This window comes from Schistocerca cancellata, chromosome 6 (assembly GCF_023864275.1).
Source record: "Schistocerca cancellata isolate TAMUIC-IGC-003103 chromosome 6, iqSchCanc2.1, whole genome shotgun sequence".
In the NCBI taxonomy this organism is placed as follows: Eukaryota; Metazoa; Arthropoda; class Insecta; order Orthoptera; family Acrididae; genus Schistocerca; species Schistocerca cancellata.
The window spans coordinates 505,701,423-505,724,286 of NC_064631.1; the positions used below are offsets into that span (position 1 = coordinate 505,701,423).

At 47.0% G+C, this 22,864-nt stretch overlaps 1 protein-coding gene across 1 annotated transcript in view; it reads left to right on the forward strand.

Moving 5' to 3' along the window:
* The window catches only part of LOC126191507 (uncharacterized), a 42,717-nt gene that overhangs the window by 5,358 nt on the left and 14,495 nt on the right, over positions 1-22,864 (forward strand). Inside the window, exon 2 of the mRNA XM_049932402.1 lies at positions 18,237-18,324. Within this exon, the coding sequence (XP_049788359.1) occupies positions 18,237-18,324 (88 nt within the window). The remainder of the gene's footprint in view (positions 1-18,236; positions 18,325-22,864) is intronic.

Genomic DNA, 22,864 nt, shown 5'->3' on the forward strand with positions numbered 1-22,864 from the left:
TCACCGTCATTAGCAATAGCAACAACTACTCGTATTTGACGCTCATATCTGGACAAGCGCCTCCCTCAAACTTTTCCGTGCATTCAGTTCTTTAGTTACTCGCATCAATATAGTTCTTCCATACTGTCCAATTCAATCTACCCACCTACCATCTGATTGCCTTCTCGGTTTTTCTTTACTCTTGTCACACAACAAAGCGCTTTCTTCCTTCATACGCTTGTAGTAGATCTTCGTCTGGCTTACCCACAGTCATTCTTCCCACGCACTATTCGCGAGTGGAACAGGGTTTGAGGGATCAGATAGTTGTACCGAAAGTACTCTCCACCATACACCATTAGGAGGCTTGCGGTGTATGGTGTAGATGTAGATGTAATGTCCAGCCCAGCGCCGTTTATTTCCTACTGCAGTCATAATTACGCCTTATTTTGACACATTCATTTGCTTGTCTAACTCTCCTAGTAATTCCCAACTTGTACAGCTTCATTGCTTCCTGAGCAATAGTCAATGTTTGACTGGTTTTCGTACTGAAAATTCATTCCTCGGTGCTATAAGTTATACCCGATATCACACAATGATCATAAACTTACCGCTTCAGACATAATCATAAGCTTAGTTTTGAAAACTTTATTTCTTTTACCAAAAGCGCTCCTACCCAATTATTCTCTGTATATTTTTTTTTCCTTAACCATCAATCCATTTTCTTTAAATGCACTAACAATTGAACTTCGTGTATTGGTTACCTGATCACTTTTAATTAGTAAAATTTTCTTTTAGATGGGTCTCGGATATGATTTTATTCTTATTTATAATTTCCGACATGCTCTATTGCTTTCTTCCGTTGATTGTTGACGTTGTTCAGTGTCATCGGCAAAAGAAACGTGGTTCAAGTATATCACATCAAAATGTATTCCTCCTTCTTTCCAGTTCAGGTGTCTTAATCATCCTCTAGCGCTGCTGGTAACAGCTGTGCTGACATAGAGTCTCCTTTAATTTCAGATTTTATTACTCTCCTGATGATATCCAGCGGGAGTTGTACAACTGACTTACATACACACATCACAAATTTTTGGATCACCTCTGTTCCGAGAGTTACGGAACCTGCACATAAAATTGGAATAGAGATCAACATAAACATCAATTCCGCCCTTTTTATTGCTCATGAAAACTACACACTAATCGGTGAAGAGAACGTGATGCCAATCCTGAGCAGTCCATTGGTCATTTTGTTGGGCCCAGCTGTACCGCGCTGCATGGTGTCATGGTTGCAAAGATCGACCTCGCCATGGACGTCAGGAGTGAAGTTGCGCGTCATGCAGGCTATTGCACACAGTTTGAGTCGTAACACGACGTCCTGTGGCTGCACGAAAAGCATTATTCAACATGGTGACGTTGCTCGCAAAGTTCCTCCAGAATCTGCAGGTAGCGGTCATCCACTGCAGTGGTAGCCCTTGTGCGGACTGAGGGAGGCATGTCATCGACAGTTCCTTTGTTTCTGCATCCCCTCCATGACCGAACAACATCGCTTTGGTTCACTCCGACACGCCTGGACACTCCCCTTGTTGAGAGCCCTTCCTGGAACAAATTAACAAATCGGACGCGATCGAACCGCGTCAACACGAACCGTGTACCTCCTTCCTGGTGGAAGGACTGGAAGTGATCGGCTATCTGACCCCCTACGTCTAATATGCCCTGCTCATACATGGTTTTTTACGTCTTTGGACGGGATTAGTGACATCTCTGAACAGTCAAAGGGACTGTGCCTGTGATACAATATCCACAGTCAACGTCTGTTTTCAGGAGTTCTGGGAACCGGGCTGATGCAGAACTTTTTTTGATGTGTGTATTCTGCAATATACTAACATCATTTAAATCAGTGCCATGCTTCTAATGGATCATCAGCACAGGTTTCGTTCAGATTAAATCAAATGGTTTCTCAAAATCGACGAATCCAAGGAGATGTGATAAGTTATATTCATTCCTCCGCCCAAGAAATGAATATGACTTGTCACTTCTCCTTGCAACAACCTTACAAGCTTTTCACACTGTTCCAGACCACATTGTATACCGCATATTTAGTTTGTAGCCAAAGCCTTGCAGACAAACAAAAATTACGCGAAGCGAAATGTAGTGTGAGGAGGGCTATGCGAGAGGCGTTCAATGAATTCGAAAGTAAAGTTCTATGTACTGACTTGGCAGAAAATCCTAAGAAATTTTGGTCTTATGTCAAAGCGGTAGGTGGATCAAAACAAAATGTCCAGACACTCTGTGACCAAAATGGTACTGAAACAGAGGATGACAGACTAAAGACCGAAATACTAAATGTCTTTTTCCAAAGTTGTTTCACAGAGGAAGATTGCACTGTAGTTCCTTCTCTAGATTCTCGCACAGATGACAAAATGGTAGATATCGAAATAGACGACAGAGGGATAGAGAAACAATTAAAATCGCTCAAAAGAGGAAAGGCCTCTGGACCTGATGGGATACCAGTTCAATTTTACACAGAGTACGCGAAGGAACTTGCCCCCCTTCTTGCAGAGGTGTATCGTAGGTCTCTAGAAGAGCGTAGCGTTCCAAAGGATTTGAAAAGGGCACAGGTCATCCCCGTTTTCAAGAAGGGACGTCGAACAGATGTGCAGAACTATAGACCTATATCTCTAACGTCGATCAGTTGTAGAATTTTGGAACACGTATTGTGTTCGAGTATAATGACTTTTCTGGAGACTAGAAATCTACTCTGTAGGAATCAGCATGGGTTTCGAAAAAGACGGTCATGTGAAACCCAGCTCGCGCTATTCGTCCACGAGACTCAGAGGGCCATAGACACGGGTTCACAGGTAGATGCCGTGTTTCTTGACTTCCGCAAGGCGTTCGATACAGTTCCCCACAGTCGTTTAATGAACAAAGTAAGAGCAAATGGACTATCAGACCAATTGTGTGATTGGATTGAGGAGTTCGTAGATAACAGGACGCAGCATGTCATTCTCAATGGAGAGAAGTCTTCCGAAGTAAGAGTGATTTCAGGTGTGCCGCAGGGGAGTGTCATAGGACCGTTGCTATTCAAAATATACATAAATGACCTGGTGGATGACATCGGAACTTCACTGAGGCTTTTTGCAGATGATGCTGTGGTGTATCGAGAGGTTGTAACAATGGAAAATTGTACTGAAATGCAGGAGGATCTGCAGCGAATTGACGCATGGTGCAGGGAATGGCAATTGAATCTCAATGTAGACAAGTGTAATGTGCTGCGAATACACAGAAAGATAGATCCTTTATCATTTAGCTACAAAATAGCAGGTCAGCAACTGGAAGCAGTTAATACCATAAATTACCTGGGAGTACGCATTAGGAGTGATTTAAAATGGAATGATCATATAATGTTGATCGTCGGTAAAGCAGATGCCAGACAGAGATTCATTGGAAGAATCCTAAGGAAATGCAATCCGAAAACAAAGGAAGTAGGTTACAGTACGCTTGTTCGCCCACTGCTTGAATACTGCTCAGCAGTGTGGGATCCGTACCAAATAGGGTTGATAGAAGATATAGAGAAGATCCAACGGAGAGCAGCGCGCTTCGTTACAGGATCATTTAGTAATCGCGAAAGCGTTACGGAGATGATAGATAAACTCCAGTGGAAGACTCTGCAGGAGAGACGCTCAGTAGCTCGGTACGGGCTTTTGTCAAAGTTTCGAGAACATACCTTCACCGAAGAGTCAAGCAGTATATTGCTCCCTCCTACGTATATCTCGCGACGAGACCATGAGGATAAAATCAGAGAGATTAGAGCCCACACAGAGGCATACCGACAATCCTTCTTTCCACGAACAATACGAGACTGGAATAGAAGGGAGAACCGATAGAGGTACTCAAGGTACCCTCCGCCACACACCGTCAGGTGGCTTGCGGAGTATGGATGTAGATGTAGATGTAGATGTAGATGATCAAACGATGTGTGTAGCGAAATTATTTAAGTATCTGAGACTGAAGCTAAAACGTCCCGCCACTGTTACACAAAATATTTCGATGATGAAGCTAGTAACCCTCGAACTACATTCTAAGGTGAAGAAATTGCCTTGACTAATGCTACATGCAGGCTACTGTATCTTATTTATTATTTAATTTCGTTATTTTTTAACTTGTATTTGTATTTAGTTGTAATTACTTGTACATTTGATCCTAAGTGCGATACTTAAAAGAAATCTTGTCATCTACTTTCAGTTCTAAAATTCTAAAATATTTGGCATCACCAGTTACATCTTCTGGTGATAGTACATTAGTCTTAAAATAAGTTTACAATTAAATCTGTTGAGGTCCAAACAGCGAGTTCATCTTAAACTACTGCTTCCAGTTAGACCTACTGGAAAAAGAGATTTAGGTCACTCATTGATATATCTGTACGTATTATTAATTGAAGTCTCTTACCGAGGTTCCTGCCTGTGTGTTCAAGTTACATCCACATCTACATCTAGGAGGATACTCCGCAAATCACACTTAAGTGCCTAGCAGAAGGTTCATCGAACCACCTTCACAATAACTCTCTGTTAATCCAATCTCAAATAGCGCGCAGAGAAAACGAACACCTGTATCTTCCCATGCGAAATCTGATTTCCCTATGTAGGTCGACGTTAACAAAATATTGTCGCATTCGGAGGAGAAAGTTGGTGATTGAAATTTCGTGAGCTGATTCCGCCGCAACGAAAAACGTTCTAGTTTTAATGGTGTCCGACCCAAACCCTGTATCATGTCAGTAACACTCTCTCCCCTATTTCTCGATAATACAAAATATGCTGCTCTTCTTTGAACTTTCTCGATGTACTCCGTTAATCCTATCTGGTAAGCATCCCAAACCGTGTATCAGTACTTGAAAAGAGGACGGATAGGTGTAGTGTAGGCAGTCTCTCTAGTAGAGTAGATCTGTTGCATCTTCTAAGAGTTCTGACAATAAAACGCAGCCTTTGGCTCGCCTTCCCCACAACATTTTCTAAGAGTTCTTTCCAATTTAAATTGTTCGCATTTGTAATTCCTAAGTATTGAGTTGAATTTACGGTCTTTAGATTTGACTGATTTATCGTGCGACCGAAATTTAACGGATTCCTTTTACAACTCATGTGGATGACCTCATATTTTTCGTTATTTACAGTCAACTGCCAATCTTCGTACCATACTCATATCTTTTCTAAACCGGTTTGCAATTTGTTTTGATCTTCTGATGACTTTACTAGATGATAAATGACAGCATCATCTGCAAATAACGACTGCTAATATTGTCTGCTAAGTCGTTTATATACATAAGGAACAGAAGAGGACCTATAACCCTACCCTGTGACGCCAGAAATCACTTCTGTTTTACTCGATGACTTTTCGTCAATTACTACGATCTGTCACCTCTCTGACAGGAAATCACGAATCTAATCACATAACAGAGACAATATACCATAAGCACGCAATTTGATTACAGGCTACTCGCTAGGCACGGTGTCTAAAACCTTCTGGAAATCTAGAATTACGGAATCAATTTGAAATCCCTTGTCGACACCACTCAACACTTCGTGAGAGTAAAGGGCTAATTCTCTTTTACACGAACGATGTTCTCTAAATCCGTGTTGACTGTGTCAATAGACCGTTCTATTCTAGGTAATTCATCACGTTCGAACACAATATATTATACAGGGTGGTCCATTGATCGTGACCGGGCCAAATATTCTAAACATTCTGCGTGGTGTCTGTTTGTTCTACACTCCTGGAAATGGAAAAAAGAACACATTGACACCGGTGTGTCAGACCCACCATACTTGCTCCGGACACTGCGAGAGGGCTGTACAAGCAATGATCACACGCACGGCACAGCGGACACACCAGGAACCGCGGTGTTGGCCGTCGAATGGCGCTAGCTGCGCAGCATTTGTGCACCGCCGCCGTCAGTGTCAGCCAGTTTGCCGTGGCATACGGAGCTCCATCGCAGTCTTTAACACTGGTAGCATGCCGCGACAGCGTGGACGTGAACCGTATGTGCAGTTGACGGACTTTGAGCGAGGGCGTATAGTGGGCATGCGGGAGGCCGGGTGGACGTACCGCCGAATTGCTCAACACGTGGGGCGTGAGGTCTCCACAGTACATCGATGTTGTCGCCAGTGGTCGGCGGAAGGTGCACGTGCCCGTCGACCTGGGACCGGACCGCAGCGACGCACGGATGCACGCCAAGACGGTAGGATCCTACGCAGTGCCGTAGGGGACCGCACCGCCACTTCCCAGCAAATTAGGGACACTGTTGCTCCTGGGGTATCGGCGAGGACCATTCGCAACCGTCTCCATGAAGCTGGGCTACAGTCCCGCACACCGTTAGGCCGTCTTCCGCTCACGCCCCAACATCGTGCAGCCCGCCTCCAGTGGTGTCACGACAGGCGTGAATGGAGGGACGAATGGAGACGTGTCGTCTTCAACGATAAGAGTCGCTTCTGCCTTGGTGCCAATGATGGTCGTATGCGTGTTTGGCGCCGTGCAGGTGAGCGCCACAATCAGGACTGCATACGACCGAGGCACACAGGGCCAACACCCGGCATCATGGTGTGGGGAGCGATCTCCTACACTGGCCGTACACCACTGGTGATCGTCGAGGGGACACTGAATAGTGCACGGTACATCCAAACCGTCATCGAACCCATCGTTCTACCATTCCTAGACCGGCAAAGGAACTTGCTGTTTCAACAGGACAATGCACGTCCGCATGTATCCCGTGCCACCCAACGTGCTCTAGAAGGTGTAAGTCAACTACCCTGGCCAGCAAGATCTCCGGATCTGTCCCCCATTGAGCATGTTTGTGACTGGATGAAGCGTCGTCTCACGCGGTCTGCACGTCCAGCATGAACACTGGTCCAACTGAGGCGCCAGGTGGAAATGGCATGGCAAGCCGTTCCACAGGACTACATCCAGCATCTCTACGATCGTCTCCATGGGAGAATAGCCGCCTGCATTGCTGCGAAAGGTGGATATACACTGTACTAGTGCCGACATTGTGCATGCTCTGTTGCCTGTGTCTATGTGCCTGTGGTTCTGTCAGTGTGATCATGTGATGTATCTGACCCCAGGCATGTGTCAATAAAGTTTCCCCTTCCTGGGACAATGAATTCACGGTGTTCTTATTTCAATTTCTAGGAGTGTATATCGTGTCTCCCTACCACTTTACTACTGGATTTGCTTACCATGTCAGGGTTTTCATGGAAGGTGGTGGATTTGCCTGACACCTTACAATATCTCACGAAATAAGCATCAAAGGGAAAAACTACAAAGAACGAAACTTGTCTAGCTTGAACAACGACATTCGAGGGTTGGATTCCCTCTCTTCTTCATCGAAGAGTTTCACTGCCTGGGCTACTCTCAGGGTGCAACTTCGACGTGGAAGTTCCCCACTGTTTCCTTGCCGTGTCGTCTGCTCGCCGTCACTACTGCTCGCCGCCGCCGCCGCCGCCGCCTGGTCACCGCCTGCCGGTGCTCGCCGCCGCCGCTGCCGCCGCCGTTTGGTCGCCGCCCGCCGGTCCTCGCCGCCGCCGCCGTTTGGTCGCCGCCTGCCGGTCGCCGCCTGCCTGTGCTCGCCGCCGCCGCCTGGTCGCCGCCTGCCGCCTGCCGGTTCTCGCCGCCTGCCGCCGCCGCTGCCGCCGCCTGCCGCCGCCGCCGCCGCCTGCCGGTCGCCGCCGCCGCCGTCTGTTCGCCGCCGCCGCCGCCCTTCTCCCGCGCCGCCACCATGTCCCAACCCACCACCACCACCACTATCATTTTCACCTCTCCCTCCGCTGCTCCAACCACCATCACATGGAGCTCATCCTCCACCCACTTCCCGTCCTTCCTTCTCTCCCTGTCCACCCCACCCCTGCGCCACTTTCGGCTGTAACCACCTCCACCTCCTCCTCCCCTATGACTGTCGCCCCATCGACAGCTACTGACTTTCCGCCACTCCCCGCACCGCCTCCGACAGGCTCCAAGCCAGCACGGATCTCTGCTCGACATTCCACAGTCTCAGTGACACCCACGCCCCCACCGTCTGCGTCATCCGCTGCTCAGGGTGGTCCTGCCCCCCACCATCTCCCCCTGCAACCCGTCCCCCTGCCCCCTCCCCACCCAGTGGTGACCACGAAACCTTCAAAGCGCCTGAATGCTGACCCTTCCCCCGAAGTCTCCTCCAAAAAAACCCCCACTCCCCGTGATCCACCCACTCCCATGGACGCGGCCCCGACCCCCGCCCCCGCCACGCCTGCCACCCACACCTTTGTCCTCTCCAATCCTGACCCTCAATTCCTTGATGCCCGCTCCCTCACCCTCGCCATCCGGAAATACTACCCCAATGCTCCCATCTCCCAACTGATTCCTCGCAAGGACTCTGTCCTCATTAAATCCCCCAATGCTTCATTCCACACCGACCTCCTCCCCGCATCCCCCGTATCCAATTTGGCCAACGTGCAACCCTCACCCCCTACCACACCCCGTCCTCTCCCCGTCAGCCTCAACCTCCCCGACGTCCGCCAACCTTCACCACTGTGATCACGAAGCTTAGCCCCGTGATCACGGAGGCTGAGGTGTTGGCAGAACTCAACTCCCGGCCCGACATTGAAATCCGCTCGGCCCGTCGCATCTTCAATGATGCCGGGCCGACTTTTCTCATGCGGATATTCACTGAATCCTCCTCCTCCATTGACCGCCTCCTCACCGAGGGAGCCCTCATCTACAATCAGCGCCATAAGGTGGACCCCTCCTGTTCCCCAGTCCAATCCTACCGCTGCCAACGCTGTCTCACCTACAACGACCACGTTACCTCTGCCTGCAAGAACCCCCCTACTTGTCCCCACTGCAAAGCTTCACACTTCCTCAAGCATTGCTCCAACCTCACCTCTCCCCCCTCCTGCAACACTTGCAATGAACCACATCCTACCTACTCCTCGAAGTGTAAAGCGAAACCTCCACCAGTAACCCCTGAGCTCACCGTCCCTGTCTGTCCTGTTGATGACCCCATCCACCCCAACAACTCGCTCCGCCCTCCCCCTACTGCTGAGGACATCATCCGTTTCACCACCATTGTGCTCCAAAACATCCACCCCTTCCAGCGCTCACACACTCTTTCCCAAATCGCCCTCGCTGCCCGTTCCATCTTCCATCTTACCACCTATGCCACATACTCCCACAACCAGGCCCACTTCACCTTCCCCCCCTCACCACCCTTGTCTAACTCTCCACTCCCATGGTACAACAACCGTACCGTATCCTGTACCACAACATTCGCTCCCTGTCCACCCACAAACTCCTCTTCCTCCACACCCTACGTCAGCACCGCGTGGATGCCTTCGTCCTAAATGAAACCTTCCTTCAACCCCGTATCTCCGTCTCCACGGCTCCTTACACTCTACACCGCACCGATAACCCGTACCCTCTCGCGCGTGGCGGAGTTGCTATAGGCCACCTCAAGCACCTCCCTGTCCGGCCCCAACCTCTCCTTAACAATCCTGCCGAGCATCTCACCCTCAGCCTCTTCTTCCCCACCCTTACCATCACCTGTGCCACCATTTATGTCCGCCCTCGCACCCCCATCCCGTACGATTTCCTGGCCCACATTGACCGCACCTTCTCCACCTACGTGATTGCCGCCGACCTCAATATCCACAGCCGTGATCCTGCCGACCTCCGGTGGTGGCATCAGTTTCTCACCACTCTCCAGGGAGACCTGGTTCCCCTGCCTCAGCACACCCGGCCCGAATCCAACACCACTCCTGATGTGGTCCTTGCCTCTCCCAACCTCCTTGGGCGCATCACCGCGGATGTCCTTGACCTCATTGGCAGTGACCATGCTCCTGTCCTCCTCACTATCTCTAATGGTCGCCATCCCCGCCACGCTCCTCGCCCTGCCGTCCCTCCTAAACTTGTCCATGATTACTCTCGTGCCAACTGGGATGCCTACCGGGATTCCATTCACACCCAGGTTGACGGCCACGACCTTACCCTCCAGTCTCCTGATGACATCTCTCGCACTGCTGCCTTCCTGCACCAGACCTTGTCTGACGCCGTCGCCACCCATATCCCCACCAAAGCCATCCACCCTCACCGTCCCGCCCTGCCTCCACAGGCCGTCTTTCTCCTTCGAGAGTCCCGCCGCCTCTACCGCTCTTTTCTCTGCACTCGTGACCGGGATACACTTACCCGCCACCGGCAATTACAGCAACACATCAGCAACCTGCTTGTTGCGAAGAAACGCCGAGCCTGGCGCCAGACATGTACACAACTCAACACCACGCTCCCCATCAACTCTTCCAAGTATTGGTCTGCTTTCCACCGCCTTATTGGGAACCGCCTCACCCCCCAGTACCCTCTCCTCCTTAATGACCGTCCCTTTCCTGACAACCTCAGTAAGGCCACCCATTTTGCCTCCCACCTCTCTGATGTTTTTTCCATCCCAGATGATCCCCACTTTGATTACTCCCTCTTCCCTGATATCACGGACCGTACAAATACCTCTGTTCCTCCCCTTGCTCCTAGCTTCCACTACTTGGGCCACACCCCACCATCTGCACTTAACACTCCCATCACTACACAGGACATCAGCCTCACACTCCGCACTAAACGCAACACTGCTCCCGGCCACGACTGCGTTACCTACCACCACCTCAAACACTGCCCTCCCTCCTTCCTTTCCCTCCTTGCCACCCTCTACAATGTCATCCTTGCCACTGGCTTCTATCCCGACCTGTGGAAAACCTCCCGTATCCTGATGTTCTCCAAACCCAATAAGCCTCCATCTGATGCCTCTTCCTATCGTCCTATCTGTCTCACATCGGTGTTCAGCAAGCTCTTGGAATCCATCCTTTCCCGGCGCATCCATCTCCACCTCCATCAAAACCACCTCTTCCCAAACACCCAATGTGGCTTTCGACCTTCCTTCTCTGCTGATGATCAACTCCTCCGCCTCACTCATCTCCTCTCCCTCCTGCTTAACTCCCGTCGCTCTGCCATTTTTGTCTCACTTGACCTCGAAAAGGCCTACGACCGTGTCTGGCATCCCGGTCTCCTGTTTAAACTCCAAACCTATGCCCTTCCTATCAACTACATCCGTCTGGTGGCCTCCTTCCTCTCCCGCCGCCCCTCCTATGTTACCATCCATCATGCCAATTCCCACACCTTCTACCCCTCTGCCGGTGTGCCCCAGGGCTCTGTCCTCTCCCCTCTCCTCTACCTCCTGTACACGGCAGATATGCCCCAACCCCCCCCCCCTCCAGTACACCTCTTGCAATATGCTGATGACACCGCATTCCTCGCCCTCGCTCCTACCCTCCAACGGTCCCAACGCCTTCTCCATAATCACCTTGACCTTTTTGCTGCATGGTGTAACCAATGGCTCCTGAAACTCAATCCTTCCAAGACCCAGGCAATCATCGTAGGTCGTACCACTCGCTCCTTCCGGCTCCTGGATTTCTCCCTTACTGTCTGCGCACGTCCTGTCCGTCTCACCCCCACCCTCACCTACCTTGGGCTCACCATTGACCGTCACCTCACCTGGATACCTCGTCTCCGCTCCATCTAATCCAAAGCCCACAACCGCCTCCGACTCCTCAAACTCCTCTCTGGCCGGACATGGGGGTTGCACCCCTCTACCATCCTCCACACCTACAAATCCTTAATCCGTCCCATCCTCTGTTATGCCAGTCCTGCCTGGATATCTGCCCCCCCCAAATTCTATCAGTCCCTCCAGATCCTTGAGCGTCATGCACTCCGCCTCGCCTTCCGTATCCGCCTCCCGTCCCCCACGCGGATCCTCTATGATCTCATTCCTTTCCCCCATCTGCTCCTATTCCTCGAACATATCCGCATCCTCTACACCCCCCACCGTCTTGAACCCCCTCACCCCCCGGTTGCTCCTCTCCCATCCCCGCCCCCTGCCACGTCTTCACCGTTGTGTCCCCCCTACCCTCCATCTCTACACCCTCCATCTCCTTTCCCAAGGTGGCTTCCGTCAACTCCCCCTCCCGGATGATGCCCTCTCTCCCTCCATTTATCCTTCCTATCAACTCTGATCCTCCCTCCCCCTCCTTTCCACTGTCCTTTCCCTGGGCTCCCTCTTCCCCCCCCCTTCCGTCCTGTTTCCTCCCCACTAAACCTCTCTCTACCTCCCTTCTCCCCCCCCCCCAGTCCTTTTGTATTCCCCTCCTCTGCCTACCCCCCTCCCTGTCGCGTCTGCCCCCCACCCCTCTTATGGGTCCTCATCCTCCATCAGCTCCTTTCCCGGTTCCCCCCCTTCGCTTTTACTCTCCTTTCCCCCCTTTTTTGTTTTCCCATCTTCTGTACAGTTTCCCCCCACCTGCTCTCGACTGTGGTGTCACATTTGCCAACTTTTTCGTGCAGTGTTCCAGTGGCTATTCAGTGTTGTTTGTCTTTCTCGTGTTGCAAACAGAAACCATGCTGTCGCTGGGTGTGAATTTTATGTCTTTCGCGAACAGAATCCAGACTGTCGCCGTGTTTTTTAATTGTCTATTGTTTTCCCTGTCTGCTCCGTATGTATTTTTATTAGCATCATCATCCCTCTGTTGTTTGTTTTAAGTTCCACGATTTCTTTTCGCCTTGTTACTCTCTAAGTCCCCGATTTTATCGCCTATTTTTTATTATTATTTGTTCTCCTGATCTTTGTCACAAAATCTGTAGGCTGAAGAGCGGCATACTAAGCTGCTGCCAGCCCGCCCCCTTCGGGGGGAATTGAAATTCAATAAAGAAAAAAAAAAAAACTAGCTTGAAGGTGGAAACCAGATGGCGCTATGGACGGCCCGCTTGCGTTTTTTTAAATAGGAACGCCCATTTTTATTACATATTCGTGTAGTATGTAAAGAAATATGAATGTTTTAGTTGAACCACTTTTTTCTCTTTGTGACAGATGGCGCTGTAATAGTCACAAACGTGTAAATACGTGGTATCACGTAACATCCCGCCAGTGCGGACGGTATTTGCTTCGGGATACATTACCGTGTTAAAATGGACCATTTACCAACTGCGGAAAAGGACGATATCGTGTTGATGTATGGTTATTGTGATCAAAATGCCCAACGGGCGTGTGCTATATATATGCTGTTCGGTATCCTGGACGACATCATCCAAGTGTCCGGTTCGTTCGCCGGATAGTTACGTTATTTAAGGAAACAGGAAGTGTTCAGTCACATGTGAAACGTCAGCCACGACCTGCAACAAATGATGATGCCCAAGTAGACGTTTTAGCTGCTGCCGCGGCTAATCCGCACATCAGTAGCAGACAAATAGCGCGAGAATCGGGAATCTCAAAAACGTCGGTGTTGAGAATGCTACATCAACATCGATTGCACCCGTACCATATTTCTATGCACCAGGAATTGCATGGCGACGACTTTGAACGTCGTGTACATTTCTTCCACTGGGCACAAGAGAAATTACAGGATGATGACAGATTTTTTGTACGCGTTCTACTTAGCGACGAAGCGTCATTCACCAACAGCGGTAACGTAAACCGGCATAATATGCACTATTGGGCAACGGAAAATCCATGATGGCTGCGACAAGTGGAACATCAGCGACCTTGGCGGGTTAATGTATGGTGCGGCATTATGGGAGGAAGGATAATTGGCCCCCATTTTATTGATGGCAATCTAAATGGTGCAATGTATGCTGATTTCCTACGTAATGTTCTACCGATGTAACTACAAGATGTTTCACTGCATGACAGAATGGCGATGTACTTCCAACATGATGGATGTCCGGCACATAGTTCGCATGCAGTTGAAGCGGTATTTAATAGCATATTTTATGACAGGTGGATTGGTCGTCGAAGCACCATACCATGGCCCGCACGTTCACTGGATCTGACGTACCCGGGTTTCTTTCTGTGGGGAAAGTTGAAGGATATTTGCTTTCGTGATGCACCGTCAACGCCTAACAACATGCGTCAGTGCATTGTCAATGCATGTGCGAACATTACCGATGGCGAACTACTCGCTGTTGAGAGGAATGTCGTTACACGTATAGCCAAATGCATTGAGGTTGACGGACATCATTTTGAGCATTTATTGCATTAATGTGGTATTTACAGGTAATCACGCTGTAACAGCATGCGTTCTCAGAAATGATAAGTTCAGAAAGGTACATGTTCAAACGTACCTACGTTCTGTATTTTAATTTAAAAGGCATACCTGTTACCAACGGTTCGTCTAAAATTGTGAGCCATATGTTTGTGACTATTACAGCGCCATCTATCACACAGCGAAAAATGTGGTCCAACTAAAACATTCATATTTCTTTGTGTACTAGACGAATTTGTAATAAAAAATGGGGGTTCCTATTTTTTAAAAACGCAGTTGATATCCGTTTGACCTATTGCATCGCCATCTAGTGGGCCAACCATAGCGCCATCTGGTTTCCTCCTTCAAGTTAGACAAGTTTCGTTCTTTGTAGTTTTTTCTTTTGATGCTTATTTCTTGAGATATTTGGCCCGGTCACGATCAATGGACCACCCTGTATAACATTTCGGATTGCTGTGTTTAGTAACTCTGCTTTGGCAGCACTGACTTCGATAGCATCTCCATAGCTATCGCGCATAGAAGGCATTGATTGTGTCTTGCCTCTAGCATACTTTACATACGACCAGAATATCTTTGGGTTTTCTGCCAGGTCTCGAGGCAAAATTTCGTTGTGGAAACTATTTTTAGCATCTCGCATTGAATTCCGTGCTAAATTTCAAGCTTATTCTCAATAACTACTGTAGCGACATTGATACAGTTTTCACTGGGATAAAAGTTGCTGTTTCTGATGACAATTTCAATTGTATGTGTGGTTTAGGTCAACGACCATCATTTGGCAGACGTAACTATATTTTTTAAAACTCTATTAATTTATTGATTAGGCAATTTTAAATTTGTTGCGACCGTCTGTTCGACAAATCCTCGGTCATAGAGGGGGTCACTACAAATAAACTTCGCAGAATGCTAAAAAAAATCGAAACTATAAGGAGCGACACAATGTATCCGTTGAGAGTGTTGCTACAGGGTGCATGAAAGCAGCGCGACTCAAATACTGGTATACAAGCATCGTCATGTAGGTAAGGGATTAGTGTGGCATTCATGCTTTTTAGAAGCGTGTGCTAGAAATGCGGAAACGTGAACTATGGTGACTTTATGACCAAATGCGTCCAGAGAGGAGGATCGTGCTGTTATTCTTTACATGGCTGGCGAAGGACAAACACCGGTAGACATCCATTGTAGAACGGTTGGTTGGTTCATTTGAGGAAGGAGACCAAATAAAGGGGTCATCTGTCCCATCGGGTTAGTGAAGAAATGGGAAGGACGTCAGCCGCCTCCTCTCAAGGAATCGTCCCGGCATTTGCCTGAAGCGATTTAGGGAAACCACAGAAAACCTAGTCAGGATGGACCGACGAGAGTTTGAACCGTCGTCCTCTTGAATGCGAATCTAGTTTTCTAACCATTGCGCCACCTAGCTCGGTCGGACAATGAAGAATGTGTATGGGGCAATTACGGCGAAACGTCCGGGAATACTGTGACGAGGGCTGCTGCTGCTTCACGATTACGCGCGTTCCCCAAATCGCAAATGTCGTGGTGCAGGAGTTACGCCATCTCCAGTGGGAGACGCTCGAGCACCCACCCTGTAGTCCTGATCTCTTGTCGTGCGATTATCAAACCTTCGGTCCATTAAAAAAGGTTTTGACACAGTGTCGTACCAAACGGCTATATCCAGGCTGGTGCGCTGGTGGGACGATTGCCTCAGAGCTCACGGCGACCGCTTATATTTATAGGTTCTAGTGTAAGAGTATTGCAAATGGAATTTGCATAATGGGGGGGGTATTTTTCTATCTAATAATACCCTATCTATACCTCTTCTCTAAGGGAACAATTGACAGGGATGGGGGAAAGAAATACAGTAGCAGAAGAATGGGTAACGTTGAGGGATGAAGTAGTGAAGGCAGCACAGGATCATGTGGGTATAAAGACGAGGGCTAGTATAAATCCTTGGGTAACAGAAGAAATATTGAATTTAATTGATGAAAGGAGAAAATATAAAAATGCAGTGAATGAAGCAGGCAAAAAGGAATACAAACGTCTCAAAAATGAGATCGACAGGAAGTGCAAAATGGCTAAGCAGGGATGGCTAGAGGACAAATGTAAGGATGTAGAGGCTTATCTCACTAGGGGTAAGATAGATGCTGCCTACAGGAAAATTAGAGAGACCTTTGGAGAAAAGAGAGCCACTTGTATGAATATCAAGAGCTCAGATGGAAACCCAGTTCTAAGCAAAGAAGTGAAAGCAGAAAGGTGGAAGGAGTATATAGAGGGTTTATACAAGGCCGATGTACTTGAGGACAATATTATGGAAATGGAAGAGGATGTAGATGAAGATGAAATAGGAGATACGATACTGCGTGAAGAGTTTGACAGAGCACTGAAATACCTGAGTCGAAACAAGGCCCCGGGAGTAGACAACATTCCATTGGAACTACTGACGGCCTTGGGAGAGCCAGTGCTGACAAAACTCTACCATCTGGTGAGCAAGATGTATGAGACAGGCGAAATACCCTCAGACTTCAAGAAGAATAAAAATAATTCCAATCCCAAAGAAAGCAGGTGGATTCTGCAGAAATGTTGGAACACGTGAGGCAATACTGACCCTACGACTTATCTTAGAAAATAGATTAAGGAAAGGCACACCTACGTTTCTAGCACTTGTAGACTTAGAAAAAGCTTTTGACAATGTTGACTGGAATACTCTCTTTCAAATTCTAAAGGTGGCAGGAGTAAAATACAGAGAGCGAAAGGCTATTACAATTTGGACAGAAACCAGAAGGCTGTTATAAGAGTCGAGGGGCATGAAAGGGAAGCAGTGGTTGGGAAGGGAGTGAGACAGGGTTGTAGCCTGTCCCCAATTTTATTCAATCTCTATATTGAGCAAGCAGTAAAGGAAACAAAAGAAAAATTCGGAGTAGGTACTAAAGTCCATAGTGAAGAAATAAAAACGTTGAGGCTCGCCGATGACATTTTAATTCTGTCAGAGACAGCAAAGGACTTGGAAGATCAGTTGAACGGAATGGACAGTGTCTTGAAAGGAGGGAATAAGATGAACATCAACAAAAGCAAAACGAGGATAATGCAATGTAGTCGAATTAAGTCGGGGTGATGCTGAGGGAATTAGATTAGGAAATGAGACACTTAAAATAGTAAAGGAGTTTTGCTATTTGGGGAGCAAAATAACTGATGATGGTCGAAGTAGAGAGGATATAAAATGTAGACTGGCAATGGCAAGGAAAGCGTTTCTGAAGAAGAGAAATTTTTTTAACATCGAGTATAGATTTAAGTGTCAGGAAGTCGTTTCTGAAAGTATTTGTGTGGAGTGTAGCCATGTATAGAAGTGAAACATGGACGATAAATAGTTTGGACAAGAAAAGAATAGAAGCTTTCGAAACGTGGTGCTACAGAAGAATGCTGAAGATTAGATGGGTAGATCACATAACTAATAAGGAGGTATTGAATAGAATTGGGGAGAATAGGAGTTAGTGGCACAACTTGACAAGGATAAGTATCCGGTTGGTAGGACATGTTCTGTGGCGTCAAGGGATCACCAATTTAGCATTGGAGGGTAAAAATCGTAGAGGGAGACCAAGAGATGAATACACTAAGCAGATTAAGAAGGATGTAGGTTGCAGTAAGTACTGGGAGATGAAGAAGCCTGCACAGGATAGAGTAGCATGGAGAGCTGCATCAAACCAGTCTCAGGACTGAAGACAATGAGTTACAGAAGTAGAAAATTGCTCTGTTTTATCTATTCAGTTGTAGTCCATTATGTTTGAAATGTTTTACAGGCTAAGTGGATTATTCGCCTAAGTTCTGTGAGAGAAACATCTCATGAAACCTCACAGAGAGACGTTCTCAGCGGTCAGTGCAGTTGACATATTATAAATTCGGCTTTTTGCTACCATCGATTGACTGTCTATAAATAACGTTCATGCAGTTCTCTGTGAATCATGTGCACCATAATTTGACATTTGCTCCTTAATTTTTGACATGGTGTGTAGTTCTAAATAGTACTAATTTGTGTAGGTCATCTGCGTGACTTGATCATTGCTTTTATGCCCTCGATTACTTTTTCTATATTTCTTATCAAGGACGAAGAGATACTCATATTAGCTCAAAAAAAAACTATACATTTACCTTTTGCCTATCGATGTTCGTTTCTACTTTCAGGTACAGATTGGAGTACTGATATCATTCGTTTTCTTCAGTGTGGTCGTCGCTGATGAAGGTACCATTGACAACGAACTGAGAGTTTCAGGTAATTTTTGTGGTTTAAATGACTACTATTTTCTCTCTTACATAGCATGTAATCGATGCATGGAACATTCCGTAACTTCTTTAAAACTATTGTTCTCATCGGACTGATTATACGTTAACCTTTTGTATCTCATTAAAATCTCGAGAAGTCTTTCACGTTTTATTAAAACGTATCTGAAACAGCTTTCTATTTTTCTTATTTCTTCTTTAGGACCTTCTAGAGGCCGCATTCCTGTCTCACTGCTTTATCTCTCTTTCTCCTCCCTTTTCTTTCAATAGTCCCTGTTTCACGGTGTTTCCCTTTCCTTTCTTCAGGTCAATTTGTGCCTTTTCTTTCTTTCTTCCTTAGGAAATATTTCATTTTTAAAACTATGAACTTAAACATGTTTCTTGCCATTACGTCTCCTCTTATGTTATTTGTCTCCGAATTTAACTTGATGATGTTTGTTGACTTTCTCCGAAATGTACTTCAGGATTATTTTGATTAGCCGATTGTCATCCATTCTGCAAATATATCCAAAGAATAACGATCTTCTCTTTCTTTTTGTTTTCGATATATTTTCTATGTTCTGATATGTTACATTACTACTTCTAAATTTAAAAAATTCTTAATTTTTATAGGGTCTAACGTTTTCCTTATATTACTTATATCCATTACTTATAATTTTTCTAGCTTACAAATCAGTATCTGCATTCGCTGGCGTACAAGCATTCCTATTTCCCTGCTTTTTTCTTTAGTTTTATTCCAAGTTTTTCGGATAAGCGGCCTTTGTTGTAGATATTTGTTATACTGTAAGCAGTATCTACACTCCTGGAAATGGAAAAAAGAACACATTGACACCGGTGTGTCAGACCCACCATACTTGCTCCGGACACTGCGAGACGGCTGTACAAGCAATGATCACACGCACGGCACAGCGGACACACCAGAAACCGCGGTGTTGGCCGTCGAATGGCGCTAGCTGCGCAGCATTTGTGCACCGCCGCCGTCAGTGTCAGCCAGTTTGCCGTGGCATACGGAGCTCCATCGCAGTCTTTAACACTGGTAGCATGCCGCGACAGCGTGGACGTGAACCGTATGTGCAGTTGACGGACTTGAGCGAGGGCGTATAGTGGGCATGCGGGAGGCCGGGTGGACGTACCGCCGAATTGCTCAACACGTGGGGCGTGAGGTCTCCACAGTACATCGATGTTGTCGCCAGTGGTCGGCGGAAGGTGCACGTGCCCGTCGACCTGAGACCGGACCGCAGCGACGCACGGATATACGCCAAGACCGTAGGATCCTACGCAGTGCCGTAGGGGACCGCACCGCCACTTCCCAGCAAATTAGGGACACTGTTGCTCCTGGGGTATCGGCGAGGACCATTCGCAACCGTCTCCATGAAGCTGGGCTACGGTCCCGCACACCGTTAGGCTGTCTTCCGCTCACGCCCCAACATCGTGCAGCCCGCCTCCAGTGGTGTCGCGACAGGCGTGAATGGAGGGACGAATGGAGACGTGTCGTCTTCAGCGATGAGAGTCGCTTCCGCCTTGGTGCCAATGATGGTCGTATGCGTGTTTGGCGCCGTGCAGGTGAGCGCCACAATCAGGACTGCATACGACCGAGGCACACAGGGCCAACACCCGGCATCATGGTGTGGGGAGCGATCTCCTACACTGGCCGTACACCACTGGTGATCGTCGAGGGGACACTGAATAGTGCACGGTACATCCAAACCGTCATCGAACCCATCGTTCTACCATTCCTAGACCGACAAGGGAACTTGCTGTTCCAACAGGACAATGCACGTCCGCATGTATCCTGTGCCACCCAACGTGCTCTAGAAGGTGTAAGTCAACTACCCTGGCCAGCAAGATCTCCGGATCTGCCCCCCATTGAGCATGTTTGGGACTGTATGAAGCGTCGTCTCATGCGGTCTGCACGTCCAGCACGAACGCTGGTCCAACTGAGGCGCCAGGTGGAAATGGCATGGCAAGCCGTTCCACAGGACTACATCCAGCATCTCTACGATCGTCTCCATGGGAGAATAGCAGCCTGCATTGCTGCGAAAGGTGGATATACACTGTACTAGTGCCGACATTGTGCATGCTCTGTTGCCTGTGTCTATGCGCCTGTGGTTCTGTCAGTGTGATCATGTGATGTATCTGACCCCAGGAATGTGTCAATAAAGTTTCCCCTTCCTGGGACAATGAATTCACGGTGTTCTTATTTCAATTTCCAGGAGTGTATATTATGTATCCTTTCCTTCACACAAGATTTTTCCAAACAGTTTGCCTGGATTGTTTCCATAAAATATTTGAATTTTGTATTGGGTTAACATCTACTCTCACAATTTTAAGAACTTTTTGTATTTGTCATAAATTTTGTTTTATTTGCAGAGATTCTTTAGTCTGTCATGTTGCTTTTCTCTTCCACTAGAGTGGTTTGTTGTGTCTGTACTCGACAATCTTTCAGAAAATATAGGAAAAATGTAGGCAGTTTATTGCAACACCTTCATTCTTTCTTCCCAGCATGAGTACTTTTTGCATTTTTTTCCAAATTCTCAGTTTTTTTCCCAGTATGATACTGAAAAGAAGTGGAGATAAGCCATCGCCTTGTCTGGCACCTGCATGTATTTTGAAAGGCTGAGATACTTCACCCATAAATTTTACTCTGAGACTGTGTGTAAGAGCTTCACGGCTAAAGTTTATTAGTTGAAATTTAACTCCAAATTCACGGACGACTGTACCTACTGTTTCTCTGACAGCAGTGTCAAAAGCTTATTTATAAAATTAGTAAATGTTATAACTGTGTCTGTGAGGTTCATTAAACCGTGACGATTTATTGATTCCAGGTTGAAAATCTGTTCGAAGTAGGATCTTCCATTACTGAACCAACACTGACATTCACCTAGTTGACTGTCAAGTGTTATATTACACCCTATTAAGTAATATTATTGATAATGTTTTATAAGCAGCTGGTAAATGCGGTATCGGCTGCTATCCGGTCGCCGCCAATTACGACACCGTGTTTCCTACAACCGCCCTGCGGCGAGAGCGCGCTATCACGAACGATTACGATGCTGTCAATGAGATGCGGGCATCCCCTCACCGGAGCTTCATTGGCGGGTGTACTTAAGTTCGAACTCTCATGGAGTGTGTTTTCCAGTTGAATAACATCTACAGACTTTCCTAGTGGCCAGGCCTTGATATCTTCAAATGGCTCTGAGCACTATGGGACTTAACATCTTAGGCCATCAGTCCCCTAGAACTTAGAACTACTTAAACCTAACTAACCTAAGGACATCACACACATCCATGCCCGAGGCAGGATTCGAACCTGCGACCGTAGCAGTCCCGTGGTTCCGGACTGCAGCGCCAAGAGATTGAAATATATCGAACAAATAATTGAGACCGTTGATTGTTAGTGCTATTCTGAAATGAAGAGGCTGGCACTGGAGAGAAAGCTGTGGCGTGTCGCTTCAAACCAATCCGAAGACTAATCGATCCCGCGGCGCCAAAAGGGGAAAAGAAAAATGGCGGTGGCTTTGTGACTCCGGGATCTCTCTTCAACCCAACCAGTATATACACCCTGAGGAAGGTCACTGCAATACAGCTGAAACAAAATTTTAAATTGTAGCTTTGAGGTAACTTTTAATGAAAATTTTTCGACATCTTGTATCGTTAGTTATATTTCTCACCAGCCTATTTGTTCTTTTTGAATGTTGGCTGTTCCATCGGAATATGACCAGAAATAGCAACAAATAAAAAAAACTGACTTTCACTATTCACAACTCTGCAACAACAGCCTATTCGAAGTTCACCTGTCCCGTATAGATTCGGTGTCCATTCAAGAAGTTATTTCTTGACATCAGCACGTTTTTCCGGCACTTTCGAATTTTCGGTTGTTTATGACTACAATTATTACAACCCAATTTTTCTTCCTGTACACAGTTCTTAACAGAACTAATTCCACAAATTTAGTGCCACATACTTACATTTTAAAAGACCTATTTACAAAATAATTAATGAAATGCTAAATGTTGACTAAACCGTAAACTAAAAATGCTTACAGTAACGTTGAGAGTATAATTTAGCTGAGAACACTTCACAAAATTAGTCACTGAAGTTCGCGTCATTTGCTACTAAAGAACCCAAGTGGATAACTTTTTTAAGGAGATTGTCACTGGTCTACTCCTTTTAAATATATAGCATATGTTAAAGTATTTTGAATGTAGGTCGTCAATTTTAGACGCGTTTGATGTGGCTCACCACGACTTCCTCTTCCGTGCCAGTCTCTTCATCTCAGAGCATCATTTGCACCTAACGTCCTATACAGGGTGTAACTGAATTCCCTTTACAGATGTTGAGAACTTGTATTGACGATCACGGGGTTAAGTTTAGCACTGCAACTCATGCACGGAAATCACACGATGAAACCTCCTACGTTTTCGGTGCCACTGACTAGGGTATTACGTACATCATTCACCGATCACCTAATGTCCCAAGCCCACTACAGGTTTGTTTACATGCCATTCAGTTGAGTATGTGATCTGCCCAGA